General features: G+C 51.5%; 1 protein-coding gene across 15 annotated transcripts in view; it reads right to left on the reverse strand.

Annotated features, from left to right (window-relative positions):
- The window catches only part of CARMIL1 (capping protein regulator and myosin 1 linker 1), a 311455-nt gene that overhangs the window by 289053 nt on the left and 3205 nt on the right, over nt 1-19197 (reverse strand). For all 15 annotated transcript variants that reach the window (XM_043590676.1, XM_043590670.1, XM_043590668.1 and 12 more), the window contains exon 2: nt 17732-17829. In XM_043590676.1, the coding sequence (XP_043446611.1) occupies nt 17732-17829 (98 nt within the window). The remainder of the gene's footprint in view (nt 1-17731; nt 17830-19197) is intronic.

Consider the following 19197-nt stretch of genomic DNA (forward strand, 5'->3'; position numbering starts at 1 on the left):
TGCCACGGAAGCGACGAGACCAAGCCTATGCCGCCAGCAGAGGACTCGCTCTCTCCGAAATGGCGTGCAGAAGCAGAAAGAAGAAAAGCAAGTCATCTGCACAAGGGCTCGCCCACGCCGCCCAGCACCACAGGGTGGGATTTGCAGCAGCTTTTCTCCTTGAGCGTCCCGGGGGGCCCGGGTCAGGCACCCGTTGAGCAGGAGCTCAAACGAACTAGTCCGGGAGCGTCTACTGGCTTTCTCCACAGCTCTCATCACCGACCAGAGCACAGAGCCCAATTCAAGTATGCGTAGCTGCCCACGCCACTGTCACCGGTCCCCGCGCCCTGCAGGACGCTGAGTTAGAGACGGGCGATGTCAGACAAGGCCGCTGAACAAAGGGACCCTGGGAAGACTAGTTCGGGTTTGAGATCTGTACTCCGGGCCTGGCCCGTCTACTAGGCAAATGTACCCATAACCCACGAGAAGATCACTAGGGGGTGGGGCTGCGTGACACAGAGAGACAACAAGGAAGTGGTCCTGGGCTCTCAAGCAGCGTTCAGTGTCCCCGAGGATACTAGTTTGGTAAGAGGAGAATCCTGATTATGCGGAGTCGGGCCCCAGATCTTTTCAACTGGCCTTGAAGACGAGCAGTGGCCTCAGTTCCGGGAATCTGACCCCCATGTGGGCAACCGGGAACAGAACCTTCGTCTCTGCTCACTCCTCCTCTGGACTCATTTGTGGGACAGAATCCAGTGAATGAGCTTGAGGATACTTGCATTCTGGTCCAGGTTTTAATGGGAAAGACAGGGAGGGAGGCAGGGATGAGCAGAATAATAAGAGAGGGACTGACCAACCGAGCAGGGCCTGGCCACTAATTCGAGCTGCAAAGGCATTTTTGTTACATCCACTGAACTTTTAGAAAACGATTCACAAGGCTGATTTCAACACTCGACTGCCTGTATTTCCAATGATTTTTTTTTTTTTAAGGCTCTAACTCTCCCTCAAAAGAGAAAGCACTGAGAGTCCTTAAGCAGGAAATGTTAAGAGGAAATGGTACGAAAGTGAAACCAATGGATCATTGGTCTGATTGAAGGAAGTGGACCCAGGTCCAAGGTTTTCTGAAACACGCCCTGCACAGGTTTCTTCGGGGCAAGTTTCCTGCAGCGTTGACTCAGACGACACGTGAGGCTCTCACGAAGAGACTGTGTTCAAGCCACGAGGCAGGGCTACCCCGAAGCTTCTGCACAGCCAGGCCGGGAGTCCCCGCCTGACGCAAGAAGCAAGCCAGGCACCTGCCTACACAGCCCACTCAGCCCTCCAACAGAAGGTCTCTACTGCTGGGCTCCCGCAGGCGACAAAGAGTAGACATACACCGAGGATGTCTCAGTTCCCGATGGTCGAACATGAGGGTATTTAGAGAAGGAAGACAGGAAACCCTACCCGCAGCTGCCCAGTGGGGTCTCGTAGAAAACGAAAAACTACCGTTCCTAGCTATGTCCGTTTCAAGAGTTCAACGCACTCAACTTCAGGCTCGCTCTTTCCGAAGCAGCCATCCCAGGCTCCGTCACCCTCGTCCCACTCTGTCTCTTCTCACCACACACAACTGGCTCATTAACAGCCAGGGATTCTGTTATACAAGGGCTTTCACTGCCTCGTGCCTTACGCTCTCTTCTCCCTCCTCTGTCTTTGTCTGTCTGTCTGTCTGCCTCTCTCTCTCTCTCTCTCTCTCTCTCTCCGCCAGCAAAAAGAATTTCTGTCCAATACACATCAGCCCTGTTGGGTGGGCACACCTGCGAGGCACAGGCTGACGGGTGACTACAGACGCTGGCCTTGGGGGTCAGGCACAACCACCCCTTGTTCAATCAGCTGCGGCCAAGGTGCGGGGCCTCCTGTGCCAAGCACAGGGCTGCTGAGGAAAGGAAACCCTCAAAAGGAAACCGGAGGCATGGCAGGGTCTCAGAGGCAGCCGACACCTCGCACCTAAGTGCCTCGTCCGAGTCGTTTCCCTAAGCAGACTCTAAAATTCTGTGTACGATAGGTTACGATGATTTCTCGCTAAGAGACGTATTCCATAGGTCTCTACCTGGGGCTTAAGAATCTAATCCAGTGTTTCTCAAGTATCGTCCGGATCAAAATCATCCTAAGGGCTTGGGGAAACAGACTGTTGGGCTGAACTCCCAGGGTGTGCGATTCAATAGCTTTGGACGGGACCCCCAGGAGTCTGCGCCTCTAACAAGTTCCCAGGTGATGCTACAATGTGCAGTTCTTGGAGCCACCCACAGAAAACCACCTAGTAGGTGTCTTAAGACAAACTTCCACTCGGTGCAACCTGTTATTTTGTTTTACACAGATTTAAGTATGGGGGCGCCTGGGTGGCTCAGCCGGTTAAGCGTGCGACTTCGGCTCAGGTCATGGTCTTGCGGTTTGGGGGTTCAAGCCCCACATCCGGATCTCTGCTGTCGGCACAGAGCCCACTTTGGATCCTCTGTCTCTCTCTCTCTCTCTCTGTCTTTCTCTCTCAAAAATAAACAAACGTTAAAAGACTGTACAGATTTAAGCATCTAAATACTTCAAAAAGAAATGTTTTTTAATGCTTATGGGTTTGTAGCTAAGTCAATCATAATTATATTATACAGCCGTACGTTTTCTGACTCCGATATAACTCTATAAACTAAGTAAGACTAGGGACTGATCGAAACCAGTGGGTCTCAACTCTGTGGCAATGCTGATGCCCAGAGAACATCTGACGATGTCTGAAGACATTTCTTTTTTTTTTTTTTTTTTTTTTTTTTTTTTTTAAATTTTTTTTCAACGTTTATTCATTTTTGGGACAGAGAGAGACAGAGCATGAACGGGGGAGGGGCAGAGAGAGAGAGGGAGACACAGAATCGGAAACAGGCTCCAGGCTCTGAGCCATCAGCCCAGAGCCTGACGCGGGGCTCGAACTCCCGGACCGCGAGATCGTGACCTGGCTGAAGTCGGACGCTCAACCGACTGCGCCACCCAGGCGCCCCTGACATTTCTAATCGTCCTAACTGGGAGACGGAGGTGATGCCTCCAGCAGCTAGTGGCTAGAGGCCAGGGACGCTACTCAACACCTGTGGTGCACAGGCAGCCCCCTGCAACATGGAACTGTTTGGTCTCAAACATCTAGTGCTGAGGCTGATTCGCCCCAGCACAGGGGTCGCCTGTGCCCCAGCACAGGTGGCTGAGGAAGTAAGAATCCCGCGTGGCCCGGAGATTCTGAAACCAGCATGCCCAGAGATGCTCTAATGTGGAATAGCAGAGCCGCTCAAGCCAAGGAGTCCAAATAACACCCCTTGCCGTAAAACAAAGAGCAATCCTGACCGGCACACAGGAGGAAGCAACCTGAGTCAGGCACCGAGAACAGGCGGGAGTGCCCCAAGCGGGCCGACAAAGCCCTATGGGGACGAGCGAGAGCCAACCACTGATGTTTGCGAGCTGTTGTCCTGTTTGCAACCTGACTCACGTGGAAGAGGAAAAAAGGGCTGAAGCCCATTTCTGAACACATCCGGGTTTGCAGCAAAAAGAAGGGGAGAAAAGAAACCCACAGAAAAGGCACGCGACTGCCTTCAGAGACATGTTCCTCAAACCCTTTCTTAGAGGAAAAAAAGTCTCAAAAACAATGCACCTTCCTTAAGAGCAGCAGAGTGAAAAACTCCTAAACGCGTTTCTGTAGAGACACCAATACCGGCTTAAAACAGCTCTGATCAGAGGAAACATCAAGACCAGTATCTTGCACAGGACCAGGAGAAGATAAGAGTAGAGATCCTTCTTTCAGAGTATTTGCATAAAATCTAGCAGAGCGGGGCGCCTGGGTGGCCCAGTAGGTTAAGTGTCTGACTCCGGCTCAGGTCATGATCGCGTAGTTCGTGGGTTCGAGCCCCACGTCGGGCTCTGTGCTGATGGCTCAGAACCTGGAGCCCGCTTCAGATTCTGTGTCTCCCTCTCTCTCTGTCCCTGCCCCGCTCACACTTCTGTCTCTCTCTCTGTCAAAAATAAATAATAAAAACATTAAAAAAAAAAAAGCCACCCCTGGAGTTAAGGCTAAGTACACCACAAGCATGTCTCTCCAGAACATCAAAAAGCAGAGCCCTCCTCTGACGGACAGAGAGGCTGGCTAGCCCCAGAGAGCCAGACAGAAAGGGACTGAGCGCAGAAGGCTTCCTGCACTCACGTCAGATATAAAGACGGATGTCACCTTCAGTAAACCTCTGCAGCGAGAACAATGCCTCAGAAACTCTAGGTGACAAGGTGCTCGTGGCCTCTGCTTTGGGCTGGCCCACCCTCTCCCGCCCGGCCACACTGGAGACATGGGACATGAGAGGGTGCCTCAGCAAACTGCTGAAAAGGAAACGGTTGCCAGCGGCTCCCGGTCCGGCCACACACGATGGCCTGTGAGGGGACAGGAGCTCTGAGAAGGAGCGGGCCGCCCCAGAGTGGAGGCATCCACACGAGCCGGGTCACCGTCCGCAGCCAGTGTGGGTTTTCGGCCGCACCAGCCGTGCCTGGGACGCAGTGAGCAGAAAGCTGCCCGGCTGCAGCCCTTCTGCTACCCCGAGGATGCGGGCGAAGAAGGCGAACGGGGCCCCCAGGACCGAAAAGGGAAGCTGCTGGCCGCCCCCGGAGCCAAACCCAGCCGTCCCAGAGGCAGCAGGAAAGCAGGCACCGGGGGCTCCTCTCCGGGTCTCGGTTCCTTCTCTTCCCGTGGGATAAGTCTTGTCTGGCTGCCAGCGACGAGCAATCTAGAACCAATGGAGTCAGGAAATCAAAAACACCACCGCTGGCGCCTCACCCAAGCAGCCGGGGCCTCCACTGGCCGCGCCCTGAGCTCACCCGCAACAAGACCACCACCGGGCCGAAGGGCAGAGGGCAGGCCTCAGGGGGCGGGCGTCAATCAGGGGCACAGAGATGTCCTACAGGCGCCCGCATTGCTCCCGAAATCTCCGCAACGGCCCGGCGTCGGGCGCTCGTGCTCCCGTTGATTCCACAGAGCCGCTAAGAACGCAGCCCTGAAGGTGGAGGGGGTCTTGCGTGCCTGCTCTCTACCGGGTTCTCCGGAGAACCTCAGGGTGCCACAGGCAAAGTGGCAGCCGGCAAGCAGCTATCAAAGGAGACACATGCAGGCTGAACCTTGAGGGGCTGAGAGGCTCCTGGGGGGAGCTCACAGGGCCTTACCCGGACCGGCCCCGGCTGGGGGGGGTGGGGGCGCGGGGGTCAGGAGAGGGGTGACGAAGCAGGGAAGACCCCTCCGAAGCCACAGACGGAGCAGCGAACGGCCATGCAACTCAAGAGAGTCCGTGTGAGCTCCGCAGGTGACATAAATAAACTGTCTTCACCGCCGTCAGGGAGAAGAAGTGATGTGTCCTTTCATTTCGATACTAGAAGAATCCTCTAAGACACAGGACCAGCTGTACATGCCCATTAGCCCGGGACGCCTCTCATCTGCGCTTGGTCTCGTGAAAGTGCCTGGGCCTTATCACTCGCAGATCTGCGGAACCACCATTTATAAAGAGCATTCGGGGACCCGAGGTAAGAAAGTCCCATGACTGGGACAAAGATCAAAGGTCTAAATCCTGCAGTCCAGCCTCACACGAGCTCGGGTCCAGCTCGGGAAAAGACTGCGGCTGATTCAGCAGAAGCCGGCACGGGGACAGTCCAGGGCCGTGATTCTGGCTGGGAACCACACTCACCCCAGTGAGCACGGCATAAGGTACGGGACCGTGGAACCACACTGTGTCGTACCCCGGGCCACTAGGGTAATGGCGTATGCCATCTGCGCTTCAGTAAAAATGTTTGTAAAAACCTAAAGGAGGGGCGCCTGGCTGGCTCAGTCGGCGAAGCATCCGACTTTAGCTCAGGTCACGATCTCGCGGTCCGTGGGTTCGAGCCCCGTGTCAGGCTCCGTGCCGCAGCTCGGAGCCTGGAGCCTGCTTTGGAGTCTGTGTCTCCCTCTCTGACCCTCCCCTGCTTGTTCTCTGTCTCTCTCAAAACATAAACATTAAAAAAAATTTTTTTTAACAAAAACCAAAAATATAAAGCTAAAGGAAAAAAAAAAAAAAAAAGCCGTGACCCTGGAAACCCATTTGCAGGCACCAGAAAAGACAAGAACCACAGGACCCCACGCCTGCAAATATACCACAGAAGACAACACATCCCACGGGCGGACCTGAAAGGGCCTTACATTGCCAAACAAATAATTAAATAATTAAATTAAATTAAAAGTTGCCTCAGGAGCTGGAGTCCAAGGGGCACTGGCCTAAGAAATCCAAGAACTTGAACAAAGAGAAGGAGCCAGGCTGCTAAGTAGATTTTTTTTTTTAAGACAACAAAATTGATGCGGCAGGGGAATGACTCTCCATTGAGACTTCCCGAATAACGATCAGGTGAGAAACGCATCCTTTAAAAAGCCTGTCAGGCGGCAGGTTTCACTTCCAGGGATCCATCCAAGAGAAATAAATATGGGGATGTTCTCATTTATAAGGCAAAATATTGGAGGCAACCTAAATATCTCACAAAAAGTGCCAGATAAATTACAGCCGTTAATGAAGTGCCATGCAGAAGTCCGAAACGTAGATATGTGTTATTCAATATATACGCTACACGTGTACGGTATTAATACGTATGTAATATATCACGTTATTGTCATGGAAAGCTTTGACCTGAAATACTAAATTTTTTAAGTACAGTACAAAATAGTATTCATAATGCCGTTTTTAAAATGTCATACACTTCTATGTACATTAGTGTAGAAAAATACGAAAGGATACTTACAATTTTTCCAATGGTCCCTATTATTTTTTTAATATCTATTTTTGAAAGAGAGCACAAGTGGGGAAGGGGCAGAGAGAGACAGGGAGGCAGAGGACAGGCGCTGCACTGAGAGCAGAGAGTCTGATACGGGGCTCAAACCGCGAGATCAGGACCTGAGCCAAAGTCGATGCTTAACCAACTGAGGCACCCGGTGCCCCCTCAGTGGTCACTGCTGAATTGATCGCCTAGATGAGAGTTTTACTTTCCCATGTAACATCTTAGTAATGCAAACAACACAGATGCTTTCAAAATTAAAAACAACAAAAAAAGAGAAATCGTTTTCAGCGCCCCAACAATGCGTAGCCGGTGTTCTCCACTCGTCACACTGCGGTACCTGGATGTTTCCCACACGGCCTGGAGGGACAATTCTGTGATGACAGTCTACATCCTCCCTTCAAGAGGCGCAATCCACAGGAGCCCACTGTTGAAGGCTCTGAGACATGCTGTTTAATTCAGCTTCAGAGTGTGCCAAACTCTGGTGCTCCCCAAACACCGGCCAGTTCAATCGCCAAACGTCAACAGTTCAATCGCCAAACACCGACAGTTCAATCCCCAAACACCGACAGTTCAATCGCCAAATGTCGACAGCTCAATCACCAAACATAGACAGTTCTATCACCAAAGGTCTACAGTTCAATCGCCGAACATCAACAGTTCTATCGCCAAAAGTCTACAGTTCAATCGCCAAATGCCGACAGTTCAATTCCCAAACACCAACCAGTTCAATCTCCAAACGTCTACAGTTCAATCGCCAAAGGTCAACGGTTCAATCGCCAAAGGTCGACGGTTCAATCGCCACATGTCGACGGTTCAATCGCCAAATGCCGAAGGTTCAATCCCCAAACACCGACAGTTCAATCGCCAAACGTCAACAGTTCAATTGCCAAACGTCGACAGCTCAATCCACAAACACCGACGGCTCAATCCCCAAACACCGACGGCTCAATCCCCAAACACCGACGGCTCAATCCCCAAACGTCGACGGCTCAATCGCCAAACATCGATGGTTCAATCGCCAAACGTCGACGGTTCAACCGCCAAACGCCGACGGTTCAATCGCCAAACGTCTACAGTTCAATTGCCAAAGGTGGACGGTTCAATCGCCAAACGTCGATGGCTCAATCCCCAAACACCAACAGCTCACTCACCAAAAGTCTACAGTTCAATCCCCGAACGTCTACAGTTCAAAAGGCTCATGGGCTAAGAAGAATGGCTCCAAAGCAGGTGAGCAGGTCTGGGACCATTGTGAAAGCAGCATCCTCCTCCAGGCAGACTGCAGGAAGGCCTGAGGGCTGAAAGATGACGACTGCCTTCAAAGGCCTGAACGGCACTGAGGCAAGGAGGGGGTTCTGTGAGGTCCCAGCAGACCCGGCAGGAACAAACGCAGACAAGTTACGGAGAAGCAGAATCCAGCCCAAACCAACAAAGGGCTTTCTGGGGACCCTCATTTTTCCCACCTCCGGAAGTACTGAAGCACAAAGTGGACACCTGGCTTGTGTATGGACACCCAGGGATGTCACAGAAGAAACTTCTCATAGGCTAGGGCCCGTGGTTAGATGGCCACTAAGAGTCCTCCAGGCCCAAGACCCCCTGGGCGGCGATCAAGGACGCCAAGATCTGAGCAAACTTCCCCAGAGTCGGCTGGGGTCGGGTCCTCCGGACCTGCTGGCATTTGGAAGACCAGGACACTAAACCCACTCGATCCCCACAATGTGTCCTGAGACCCCCAAGGCCCAGGAATCAGCAGGCAAAGGCACATTTGCCTCCTTAGCGGGACTAAGCACGTTCATCGCTAGCTCTCGCCACAGGCTGGAAATGCTCCAAGTACAGTTCAGGAGACGCGTCCACCCCGCCCCAACCTCTCAGAGGACCTGCCCTACACCCACCGTAGCTAAAGAGAACAAGACACCTGCACGCCCAGATTCACCAAGACATAATGAGAAAAACTCTCTCCGAAAAACAAGTTCGAGGAAAAGGACTCAGTGGGTGAAAGTGAACGGACTATTCACACACACACACACCCCAGAAGCATCCTTCCTTTCCCGCCTTTACCTCTCTTTTCTCAAAGACTCGGGGGACGTGATCTATTGAGAGAGAGAGAGAGAGAGAAATAGGGCAGAGTAACAGATCCAGACAATACGCCCCACATAGAGCAGCCCAAATTCTTACACTCTCTTCAAAGACAACAAGCATTTTAGAAAGGGAGGATGACGGGGGTGGGGCGGTGGAATCTTCTGCCCTTCGCCACATTCTATAAAGTTGCATTTCTCAATCTGTTTTAACAACAGACACTAACAGTGTTTCCAATGAAACGAAACGGTGTTACGGGAACTCTTCACTGAAGGCTTTGTTTTCTCTGGAACTCTGAAAAACAGGGTTCTCCCTATTCATTCCATATTTTGTACAGATCTCCTGGCTCCTGCGTTTCCACAATGCCCCTTTCACGCGGCTCACATACACCCCTGCCTCCCCGCGCCCCGGGGTGTGCCTGAGCGCCCAGCTCCCAGGGTGGTGAAATCCCAGAGGCTGGAAAAGAGTCTCTTTTTAAGAACAAAGTTCCCCCACGCCTGGTATACATTCGAGGGCTCCTGCCCAAGGTCACCGGACTCTCCTCTCCTAACTTCAGAAGGAACTGGGGCAGCGGCAGAGGAGACCGGAGAACGTGGAAGCGGCTCGGGTAACAGGTTCGCACTGGCCAGAGCTGGCTTCTGGAAACACATGCCCAGAGCCAGCGCCTGCCTCCGACCCCCGGGGCCCCGAGACGAGTGGGGGGCCGCCTCCAGCTTTGAGCGGGGGGCATTCGGAAGCGCTGCAATGCGGGTTTACTCTGAAGGTCCCAGAACTTCGGCCAGGCCCCTTGGCAACAACGCGTGCCCCCTCCGATACCCCCTCCTGAAGGTGGTTTCGGTGTGCCCGCTGCTTTCTACGGCTCGAGTTCCTCGGGTCGTGTAACTTCACCCAGGTGCTCTGAAAATTACCCACGCGCTGAACGGTAAGCGATCCTGAAAAGTCGACACTCCTCGTGGTGCCACAGGGACCAGCGTTCAAATTCCCGCAGCAAACGGGCACAGAGCCTCCTGCGAGGGGGGCACGCCAGAGGCCTGGCACAACGGCTGTCCCCGGCAGGGCTCCTCGGAAGCCACCGCGGTCTACAGACCTCGGACGTGAACTCCGTCCCTCCTTCTGTTTTAACTACTGGAATAAGGCACAAGCACGGGCCCCGATGCGTCAGGCCAAGTTCAGCCTGTTAGAGATCAATGCCGAGGTACGCTGTGCGGTCAGCATACACCGCGTTCCAGAAGAACAAAGCTTCTCCTGCCGTCTCCCTCGGAAAGCACCCTGAGACCGTGGCTGTGGCTGTTTTAGGCACCGTGACAGCTGTCCCACTTAGCTGGTGAATGCGGAGTCCCTCTGAAATGTGCAGCCAGAACAGAATCCAATCTCCCCTTCTATTTCTAATTTACGTTCATCAAAACCACTCCCCGAGATCGCTGATCGGGTTTATGCTATTTCGGACTGAACTACGAACCGGCCAAAAAAAAAAAAAAAAAAAAAATACTCCTAAGGTGTCTCGACTTTACGAGCTCTTTGGAAAATTACGTGTTTTAAAAAAGGTGCCACTGGTTTAAAAAAGAAAAGTCTGGACACCATCGGCCGAGGCTGCTGTCGCCTAAAAGTAGCCGCGAAACACAAATTCCAGAGTGGGTGTTTGAGAAGTGACCGTGCCACAGGCCGTGCTGAATCAAGTCAGCCGTTAGAGACTGGGGAGTGAGGGAAAGAGCACGTGGTATGGACACGGCGTAGTCTCAAGGAGCATTGCTTCCCGTGTCAGAGAATACCTGACATTGAAAATAATTAACGTGGGCCAGACGCTTACAAAACTTTCCGGGGAGAGCGAGGCCCCCTTTGAAAGTATTTTTAAAACAAACAGGTAGCAGTCGAGGGTATGTTTTGAGTTACTGAAAGCCTGCCACCAAAATATCTTAGGGGTACACGTTACCCAAAAGAACATCCTCACGCTTTTCAACACGTTCAAGGTTAACGCAGGCTTATCCCAAGAAGCCTAAGATGCTCAGCAGTTATACAGAAAAAGTCAAAAAGAAAATATATCCAAGAGATTCCAGGTTGACTTTTCAAAAGAGCGTAAGAGAACGAGGGATGAATTGTTCCAGAGGGAACAGGTGACATCCGGGGAAGCTGACGTTTGCAGACACGCTTTTTCCCGCCTGCCCAGCTTCTTCCGGCCCATGTGGTGAGGGTTGTGGAAGAACAGTGGGCTGGCAGAGGTGACAGAATTCCAAAACGAAACAGAAAAGGCAAGGCTGAGACCAGCGGTGAACCTTCCACACGCTTCAGAGTCACCACCAGGGAGATGGGAGACCACCTTCCTCTTCCGAGGCAAGTGGCATCAGGAACGTGGACGGAAAGAGGTCACCAAGGACCCTGCTTCCTCCTGACAATGTGTTTCTTTCAACCATTAGCCCTGAAGGGAAAGAAAAGAAAAGAACAGAAAAGAAAGGAAAAGAAAAAGAAAAGAAAGGAGAAGAGAAAAAGATGAGAGGAAAACAGGAGAGGAAGGGAGGGGAGGGGAGAGGAGGGGAGGGGAGAGGCTGAGGCAATATACCAAATGCTGTCAAAGACTTGGGGCCGCTGGCTCACGGACTCTTCGCTGACAGGACTCCACAGTGCCACAGCCACTGGGACAACAGCTGACAGCTTCTTGTAAAATCAAGCAGGCAATGTCAATATGAGCCTGCACTTGTGCTCCCTGGCATTGACCGGGGAGACATGAAGACTCGTGTTCACACGGAAGTCTGTAACCCAGTGTTTACCTCCATTTTATTCCCCAAATAACAACCCCAAAACAGAAAATAACCCCCAGGTCCCTCAACAGGTGAGGGGACATCCATAGCACGGAACAGTCCCTGGAGTGGGGGGGCGCGGGGAGGCACAGTGGCTACGCTGTTCAACAACCTTGGTAAATGTCTAGGGAATTATCCAAAGTGGAAAAAAAAAAACCAAAACAAAACAACCCCCAAAAGGCATATACCACACGGTTACATATGTATAATATTTTCTTTTTTTTTTTTTAATTTTTTTTTCAACGTTTATTTATTTTTGGGACAGAGAGAGACAGAGCATGAACGGGGGAGGGGCAGAGAGAGAGGGAGACACAGAATCGGAAACAGGCTCCAGGCTCTGAGCCGTCAGCCCAGAGCCCGACGCGGGGCTCGAACTCACGGACCACGAGATCGTGACCTGGCTGAAGTCGGACGCTTAACCGACTGCGCCACCCAGGCGCCCCTGTATAATATTTTCAAAGTAACAAAATTATAAAAACGGAGAACGCCTTAGCGGCTACCAGGGGCCACAGAAGTGCATACACGGGTGTGACTCTGAAAGGCAATATGAGGAATCCCTGAGGTGACAGCAATGTTCTGCCCTTTGCAGTATCAGTGGCAATATCCTGAATGTGATGTCACAGCTATAATTCTGCAACAGACGACAAACTGGATGAAGGGTACCAGGGACCTGACTTCTGACAACTGTTAGAATCTACAACCATCTACAATCAATGAAAAGTTTAATTTAAAATGCATAAATTGGGGCGCCTGGGTGGCTCCGTCGGTTAAGCATCCGACTTTGGCTCAGGTCACGATCTCACGGTTCGCGAGTTCGAGCCCCGCGTCAGGCTCTGTGCTGACAGCTCGGAGCCTGGAGCCTGCTTCGGATCCTATGTCTCCGTCTCTCTCTGCCCCTCCCCCACTCACACTCTCTTTCCCCCCCCCCCCTCTCTCTCTCTCAAAAATAAACACTCAAAAATTTTTAAATAAACAAATAAAAATAAAAACTACATAAATTAAAACACATTTTTAAAAGTCCAGGTATTGCAAAAATCGGGTGAAGATTCAATTAGCAAATGAGAAAATGAAATAACAGCCTAAGACAGAATGACTTCCTAATGGCATGTCCTACAGACAAGAGAGAAAGGTATTACGGCAACAGATGCCACGTGCCAGCATGTGGCCTTCAGGGGACCTGCCCACCACGTAAAAAGTACGGGGCGTGAGGACCTGACCGCAGAGAGTACTCCTCAGGATGGACAGCCCGTTCCTCTGACTGCCCCAAGAGGCACCAGCTTGGGCTGGTTTCCTAACCTGTGGTCGGTAGGGTCTCTGGCCCGTGGTCCGTAGGGCCTCTGGCCCGTGGTTGGTAGGCTCTCTGGCCCGTGGTCGGTAGGGCCTTTGGCCCATGGTCAGTAGGGCCTCTGGCCCTGTTTGGTAGGGCCTCTGGCCTGTGGTCGGTAGGGCCTCTGGCCTGTGGTTGGTAGGCTCTCTGGCCCATGGTCCATAGGGCCTCTGGCCCATGGTTGGTAGGCTCTCTGGCCCGTGGTCGGTAGGGCCTCTGGCCCTGTTTGGTAGGGCCTCTGGCCCGTGGTTGGTAGGGCCTCTGGCCCATGGTCCGTAGGGCCTCTGGCCCGTGGTTGGTAGGCTCTCTGGCCCATGGTCGGTAGGGCCTCTGGCCCGTGGTCGGTAGGGTCTCTGGCCCATGGTTGGTAGGGCCTCTGGCCTGTGGTTGGTAGGCTCTCTGGCCCGTGGTCGGTAGGGCCTCTGGCCCGTGGTCGGTAGGGTCTCTGGCCCGTGGTCCGTAGGGTCTCTGGCCCGTGGTTGGTAGGACCTCTGGCCCGTGGTTGGTAGGCTCTCTGGCCCGTGGTCGGTAGGGCCTCTGGCCCTGTTTGGTAGGGCCTCTGGCCCGTGGTTGGTAGGCTCTCTGGCCCATGGTCCGTAGGGCCTCTGGCCCGTGGTTGGTAGGGTCTCTGGCCCGTGGTCGGTAGGCTCTCTGGCCCGTGGTCCGTAGGGCCTCTGGCCCGTGGTCGGTAGGCTCTCTGACCCGTGGTCGGTAGGGCCTCTGGCCCGTGGTCCGTAGGGCCTCTGGCCCGTGGTCGGTAGGGCCTCTGGCCCGTGGTTGGTAGGCTCTCTGGCCCGTGGTCGGTAGGGCCTCTGGCCCTGTTTGGTAGGGCCTCTGGCCTGTGGTCGGTAGGCTCTCTGGCCCATGGTCCGTAGGGCCTCTGGCCCATGGTGGGTAGGCTCTCTGGCCCGTGGTCGGTAGGCTCTCTGGCCCGTGGTCCGTAGGGTCTCTGGCCCGTGGCCAGTAGGGTCTCTGGCCAAAGAAGTCTGAGAAAGACCACACACTTCATCTCTTTCTCAGGCCTCTACAGCACCCACTGGTGTATTCGTGGCTCTGGTAGCCGTGCAGGAAAGACACTGGTTTGTCCTTGATGCCCCAACTGCCAAGCGCATTTGACCACCAAGCACCCTTCCTCCTGCACTCCCAACACTTCTGCTTCCATGTGAGCAGAGCCTGCCTCGGGAATCTGGGATCTGGTCAGCACTCCATCCTGCTGGAAAGGGGACACAGACCAGAAACAACTCTCCCGGGCCTCCCGGTGAACAGGGAATACGACCTCTCAACAAAGGCAGTGGACACACGGGCACCAGAAGGAGTGGCATCGTCCGGGCCACCGAGAAGACAATGTAGCACCCCTTGGCTCCTCTCCTTTGATCCCTGGTCGGGTGTGTATCACATGCTGGGCCTGGCACCAAGCAGCACTGAGACATATCCTGGTTAATCTTCAAAGCAGCCATTTACAAACAGATACTGTGAGAACACCTGTTTCATTAGAGAAAGGAACTGAGCTTAACAACGTTATAAAGTGGCTGGGCTGCCGTCTGAACCAGGTGTGACTCCAGGGGCCAGGTCCTTATCCACTGAGCCCTGTGCCTCCCTGGAGACAGGAGGATAAAGTTCAGGTACAGGTCATTAGAAACAGGTGGTGAGAAGAGACCTACTTAAGCGGTCCGGCTTTACCTGATATCCCCATCGCAAGGGAAGGAGTCAACTCACTGCCTGGCCGCTCTCCACCCTGTACGTGCTGCTCCAGCCGCACTTTGCATGCTTCTCTGGCATGTAAACACCTCCAGCTTCCAGGCATCGTTCTGTCCCCTTTGTCCAGAACGTGTCTCTACTCTCTTCCCTTGGCAACTCCTACTCAGACATCAAGAGTCGGCTTAGGCTTCCACACCTTCTAGTCCGAGTCTGGGGTCCCTCTGATGTGCCATGACAGTCCCCCCCCCCCACCCCCCCACCCCGGTCATCCCGCTCCTAGCTCAAAGCACTGCCCACTGACACGTTTACCTCCCCAGCTGGACGGTGAGGCCTGGCTACGTGAAGTCCGGTACATACAATGCGTTTGGCATACCGACGTGCTCGGTAAGTCAGGAAATTACATGCAACTCAGTCCGTCCACCAGATAAACGCAAGAGTCCCGATCTTTCTGACCATTGGGCAAAAGTATGCAATCATTCAACAAGCCAGAAGATGTTTTCTGTTTATTTTGATAATAATGGTGAAGCAGACAGGCTTTGAGGGAGGCGGATCTGGGTTCAAACCGCGGCTCTGTCGTTAACTAGCCACACGATCCGAAGCCGCGTACGGAGCCTCTACGAATGTGAAGGGAGATGTAAAGAGTGCCCACCTCTCGGGGCTGCAACGGCTGATGCACCATGAAATGTTCAGCAGAGAGCCCAGCACCTGGTCAGTGTTCGGTGAATAGCAGCCGTCACGACCACGAGAAGAAAGATCAAGATAAACCTTCTCCAGAAAACAAGCTAGAGAGAGCATAAAGTCTCCAACGGTAGAAAGAGGGAACTAAGGAACGTAGAACACACTCCCAGCCTTATGAGGAAGGACGCTAAGAACAAGAAACAAAACTCGAGATACACTGCAGCTACGAAGCCAACTCACTGGTTACCGATGTTAGCGGACTGACCGCCAGACAAAAGTCAGGAATGAAAACGATAAAGAGATTCCCCCCGGTGTTTTCATGTACGTAACTGAATTTCTCTAAATTCAGACACTCAAAGTCAACCACGTCAAGGTCTGTCGCTGACCATCTTGCTCAAACTTGAATACTTCCATTAAGATTGTCAGACTCTATTTCTATGAATAATTCCTGCCCATGCATGTAAGGAACAGTTAAAGCAAGTCTATACCAAGCTACCAGAAAGTATTTAAGTTCCTGACTTGGGGAGATAAATGCTTACAAAGACGTGTAATTTGGCTAGAATCTTAACCAGCTTACGTTAAGATCGGGGCGGGGGGGGGGGGGGGTGGTCTCCACATCAGGTACTTAATCATAACTGCTTGTAAAGGTGCCAATCTTGTCATACTGGACACTTAAGTTTGTCTTTGAAATTTTCACTTTGTAAATCTCACTCACGGCGTGCACTCATGCTCAACATGAACGGTATCCACACCAAATAATGCCAGACCTTTGTAGCAAGGACCACTGGACGACTACCCCTCAAATCCTATAAAGGGGGATCCGTCTTATGAAGATGTACTTTAAACATATAAAACAACAAAGAGCAGAAACAAAATTTCCTCTCTCCACACTACCACCCCCCCAAAGTACCACTATCTTACGACATTAGGTAAAATACACTCTGAGGAAATGTACTCTTTTACTCTTGTTTTTAAAGGATTTTCTTCGGTTTCTTTACATAAGCAATATCTACACCCCACGTGGGGCTTGAACTCATGACCCCAAGGTCAAAAGCCCCATGCTCTACAACCTGAGCCAGCCAGGCGCCCCAAAAAATTATTCTTTATTAAAGCAAAATAAGTCAGAATAATGGCCCCAATCATTTCTGCTATGGGTAACTCTAATTATGCAGGTTACACGAACACACTGGGTACCGGGGCCAAAGCCACTCAATCAAGTTTTCCCCCTTCAGCTTCTCTGCCATCCCAACTCATACACGTAGCCCACAGAGAAAGAGAAGTCATCCATCAAGAGCATAATCCTTCCATCTACAGGGAAGGTAGTTAGATATTCGAGAAGATTCTCAAGACAGATGTTATCAGGAAGACACTTCACGTTCTTTCTGTGGCAACTTCAACCAATGAAACAGAATATTAAAAGTATTCTCTTTCCAATGACACATGGTTGGGATTTGTTTTCAAATACTCCAAGAGGTGTGGGGGTAACTGTGGTCGATAAACAAGACAGGTGAAACAAAGAGACTACTGAAGCTGGATGAACACTCACAGGGTTCAACATACTAATCTCGACTTTTGCGTATGCTGGAGAATTTCCTATGATAAAAAGAGAAACAGAATATTCTCTCCGACAAAAACACAAACAACATGTATTCCCCCAAGGCTAAATCAAGGTTCCCCACAGTCTCAACCTAGAAGCCACTAGAATACCACAAAGGGCTCTTCGCTTCTCTAAAGGTACAGCCCAGTCACTGACAATGACCTCCCCACTCTGACCAGCACACGGTCCAGTCCCCGGGTCCCCGGCAGCAACCCCACACGCTGGGGGGACCCCAAGTTCAGTCTCAGTGCTGGCCGATTCCCACAAGCAGCTCCCTTCGAAATACCAAACATCCGTGTGAAACGACAGGTTTTCTTTCCAGTAACAGTGACTCACACGTCACATCTGAGAACACTTACATAGTTCAACTAACATGACACAAATTTTTTAAACGCTTCCCTAAGTCCTCACAAACAAAATCACACAATCCGCCACAGCCAAGATAACTTTAAATAAGCTTCAGTTCACATCAAACTGAGTAATTGGAAAACAGGCTGTGGAGGACCTCAATGTGGGTGACTGTGATAATTTTAAGAAATACAATTGTCAACACTGCAATCTCGAAACTGTAAATGCCCTACTGTTCACTTTCAATGGCCAGATATTCCAATGAACCCAAGACAAAATGGCCCTCAGAACTTTCGAACTAAATGTGAATCACAGCACTTGAGTTGCCTGGAAATTAAGCAATCAAAACAATGAAGAGGAAAAACACTTTCACTTCCAAACGTTTTAAGAAACGAGAATACTTACCAGCACTTTGTTTTCAACTCTGTCTCCCTTAACTTCCAGCTTGACCTTCTTCTTCACTGCAATTTTTATCTTTCTGCCAATAACATCCTTTATGCTTTCTGAAAGGAGAGAATCGTTTCGTTATAGTCTTTTATTGGTAAGAAAAAAAAAGGCACTGGGGAGGAGAGAGCATTCGAAGGAGTATTTTTGTTCTTATTGTCGTTGTTTTTTAGCTTATTGTAACAAGGCTGACAGTTATCAGTCACCACGTATTTAATGAACACCTGCTATGTGCTTCATACTGGGGGCTCAGATGCCGAGCAAAGAGGAGGAACTGAGAGAGGAGGGGAGACTTCAAAATGGGCACGGTGGCAGGAAGGTCTTCCTGGGACTCCAGGGAGTACTCCAAATGGAACAGGTGCCAAATCACACTCGTTCTCTTCCCCCACCCCTCCTCTGGCCACTGATGCAGCTAGAAATCTCTTAGCAACCCGACTGTCCATCCCTATCCATCCCACGCCCTTAGGATTTTGTAGGTATTATTCCCTTTCCTGAGATGCCCTTTCCCTCCTCTCCCAGTTAGTGTACCTCAAAATATAGCAACCTCCTCTATACTCCCATAGCTCTGTATTCTACAGTATAATCGTATAGGCTTATTCATATATTCAATCCAAAATACATGTCCACAGGAATAGCTCCCGCGTGCCAAATGTTCTGTAGATGCAGGGATGGAGAGGGCCCTGCCTTCCACAGGTGCTTATGGTCTAGAGGCCGCAGACAGACGCCTCTAGAAAAATCTGCACTCGCTACCATGAGATCACAGACAAGGAGGTTCATGAAGGTTTCAGGGAGAAGGGGACTCCTGAGCCGAATCTTGAAAGAGTAGGAAAGACACCACTGGTCCAAAGCAGGGTGTCCAGGGGCGCCTGGATGGCGCAGTCGGTTAAGCATCCGACTCTGGATCTCAGCTCGAGTCAGGATCTTATGGTTCGTGGATTCGAGCCCCGCGTCGGGCTCTGTGCTGACAGCTCAGAGCCTGCAGCCTGCCTCGAGTTCTGGGTCTCCCTCTCTCTCTCTGCTCCTCCCTGGCTTGTGTGCGTGCACTCTCTCTCTCTCAAAAAATAAATAAAAACATTAAAAAAAAGAATTTTTTAAAAATGCAATGTATAATTCACCGAGGTGCAGTAAGAACACAGAAGTTTTACTTATCTTTGCAATGTTTCAGTTTATGTTTTTAAATTATACATGCTGGGGGTGCCTGGGTGGCTCACTCGGGGAAGCGTCCGACTCTTGGTTTTGACTCAGGTCATGATCTGCAGTTTCATGAGTTAAAGGCCCAAGTCGGGCTCTGCACTGGCAGCAAGGACCTGCCTGGGATTCTCTCCTTCGCTCTCTGCCCCTCCCCCACTCACGCTGTGTCTCTCTCTCTCTCTCTCTCTCTGTCTCTCTCTCAAAATAAATAAACTTTAAATTATACATGCTAAATG

This window comes from Prionailurus bengalensis, chromosome B2 (genome assembly GCF_016509475.1).
Source record: "Prionailurus bengalensis isolate Pbe53 chromosome B2, Fcat_Pben_1.1_paternal_pri, whole genome shotgun sequence".
Classification (NCBI taxonomy): Eukaryota; Metazoa; Chordata; class Mammalia; order Carnivora; family Felidae; genus Prionailurus; species Prionailurus bengalensis.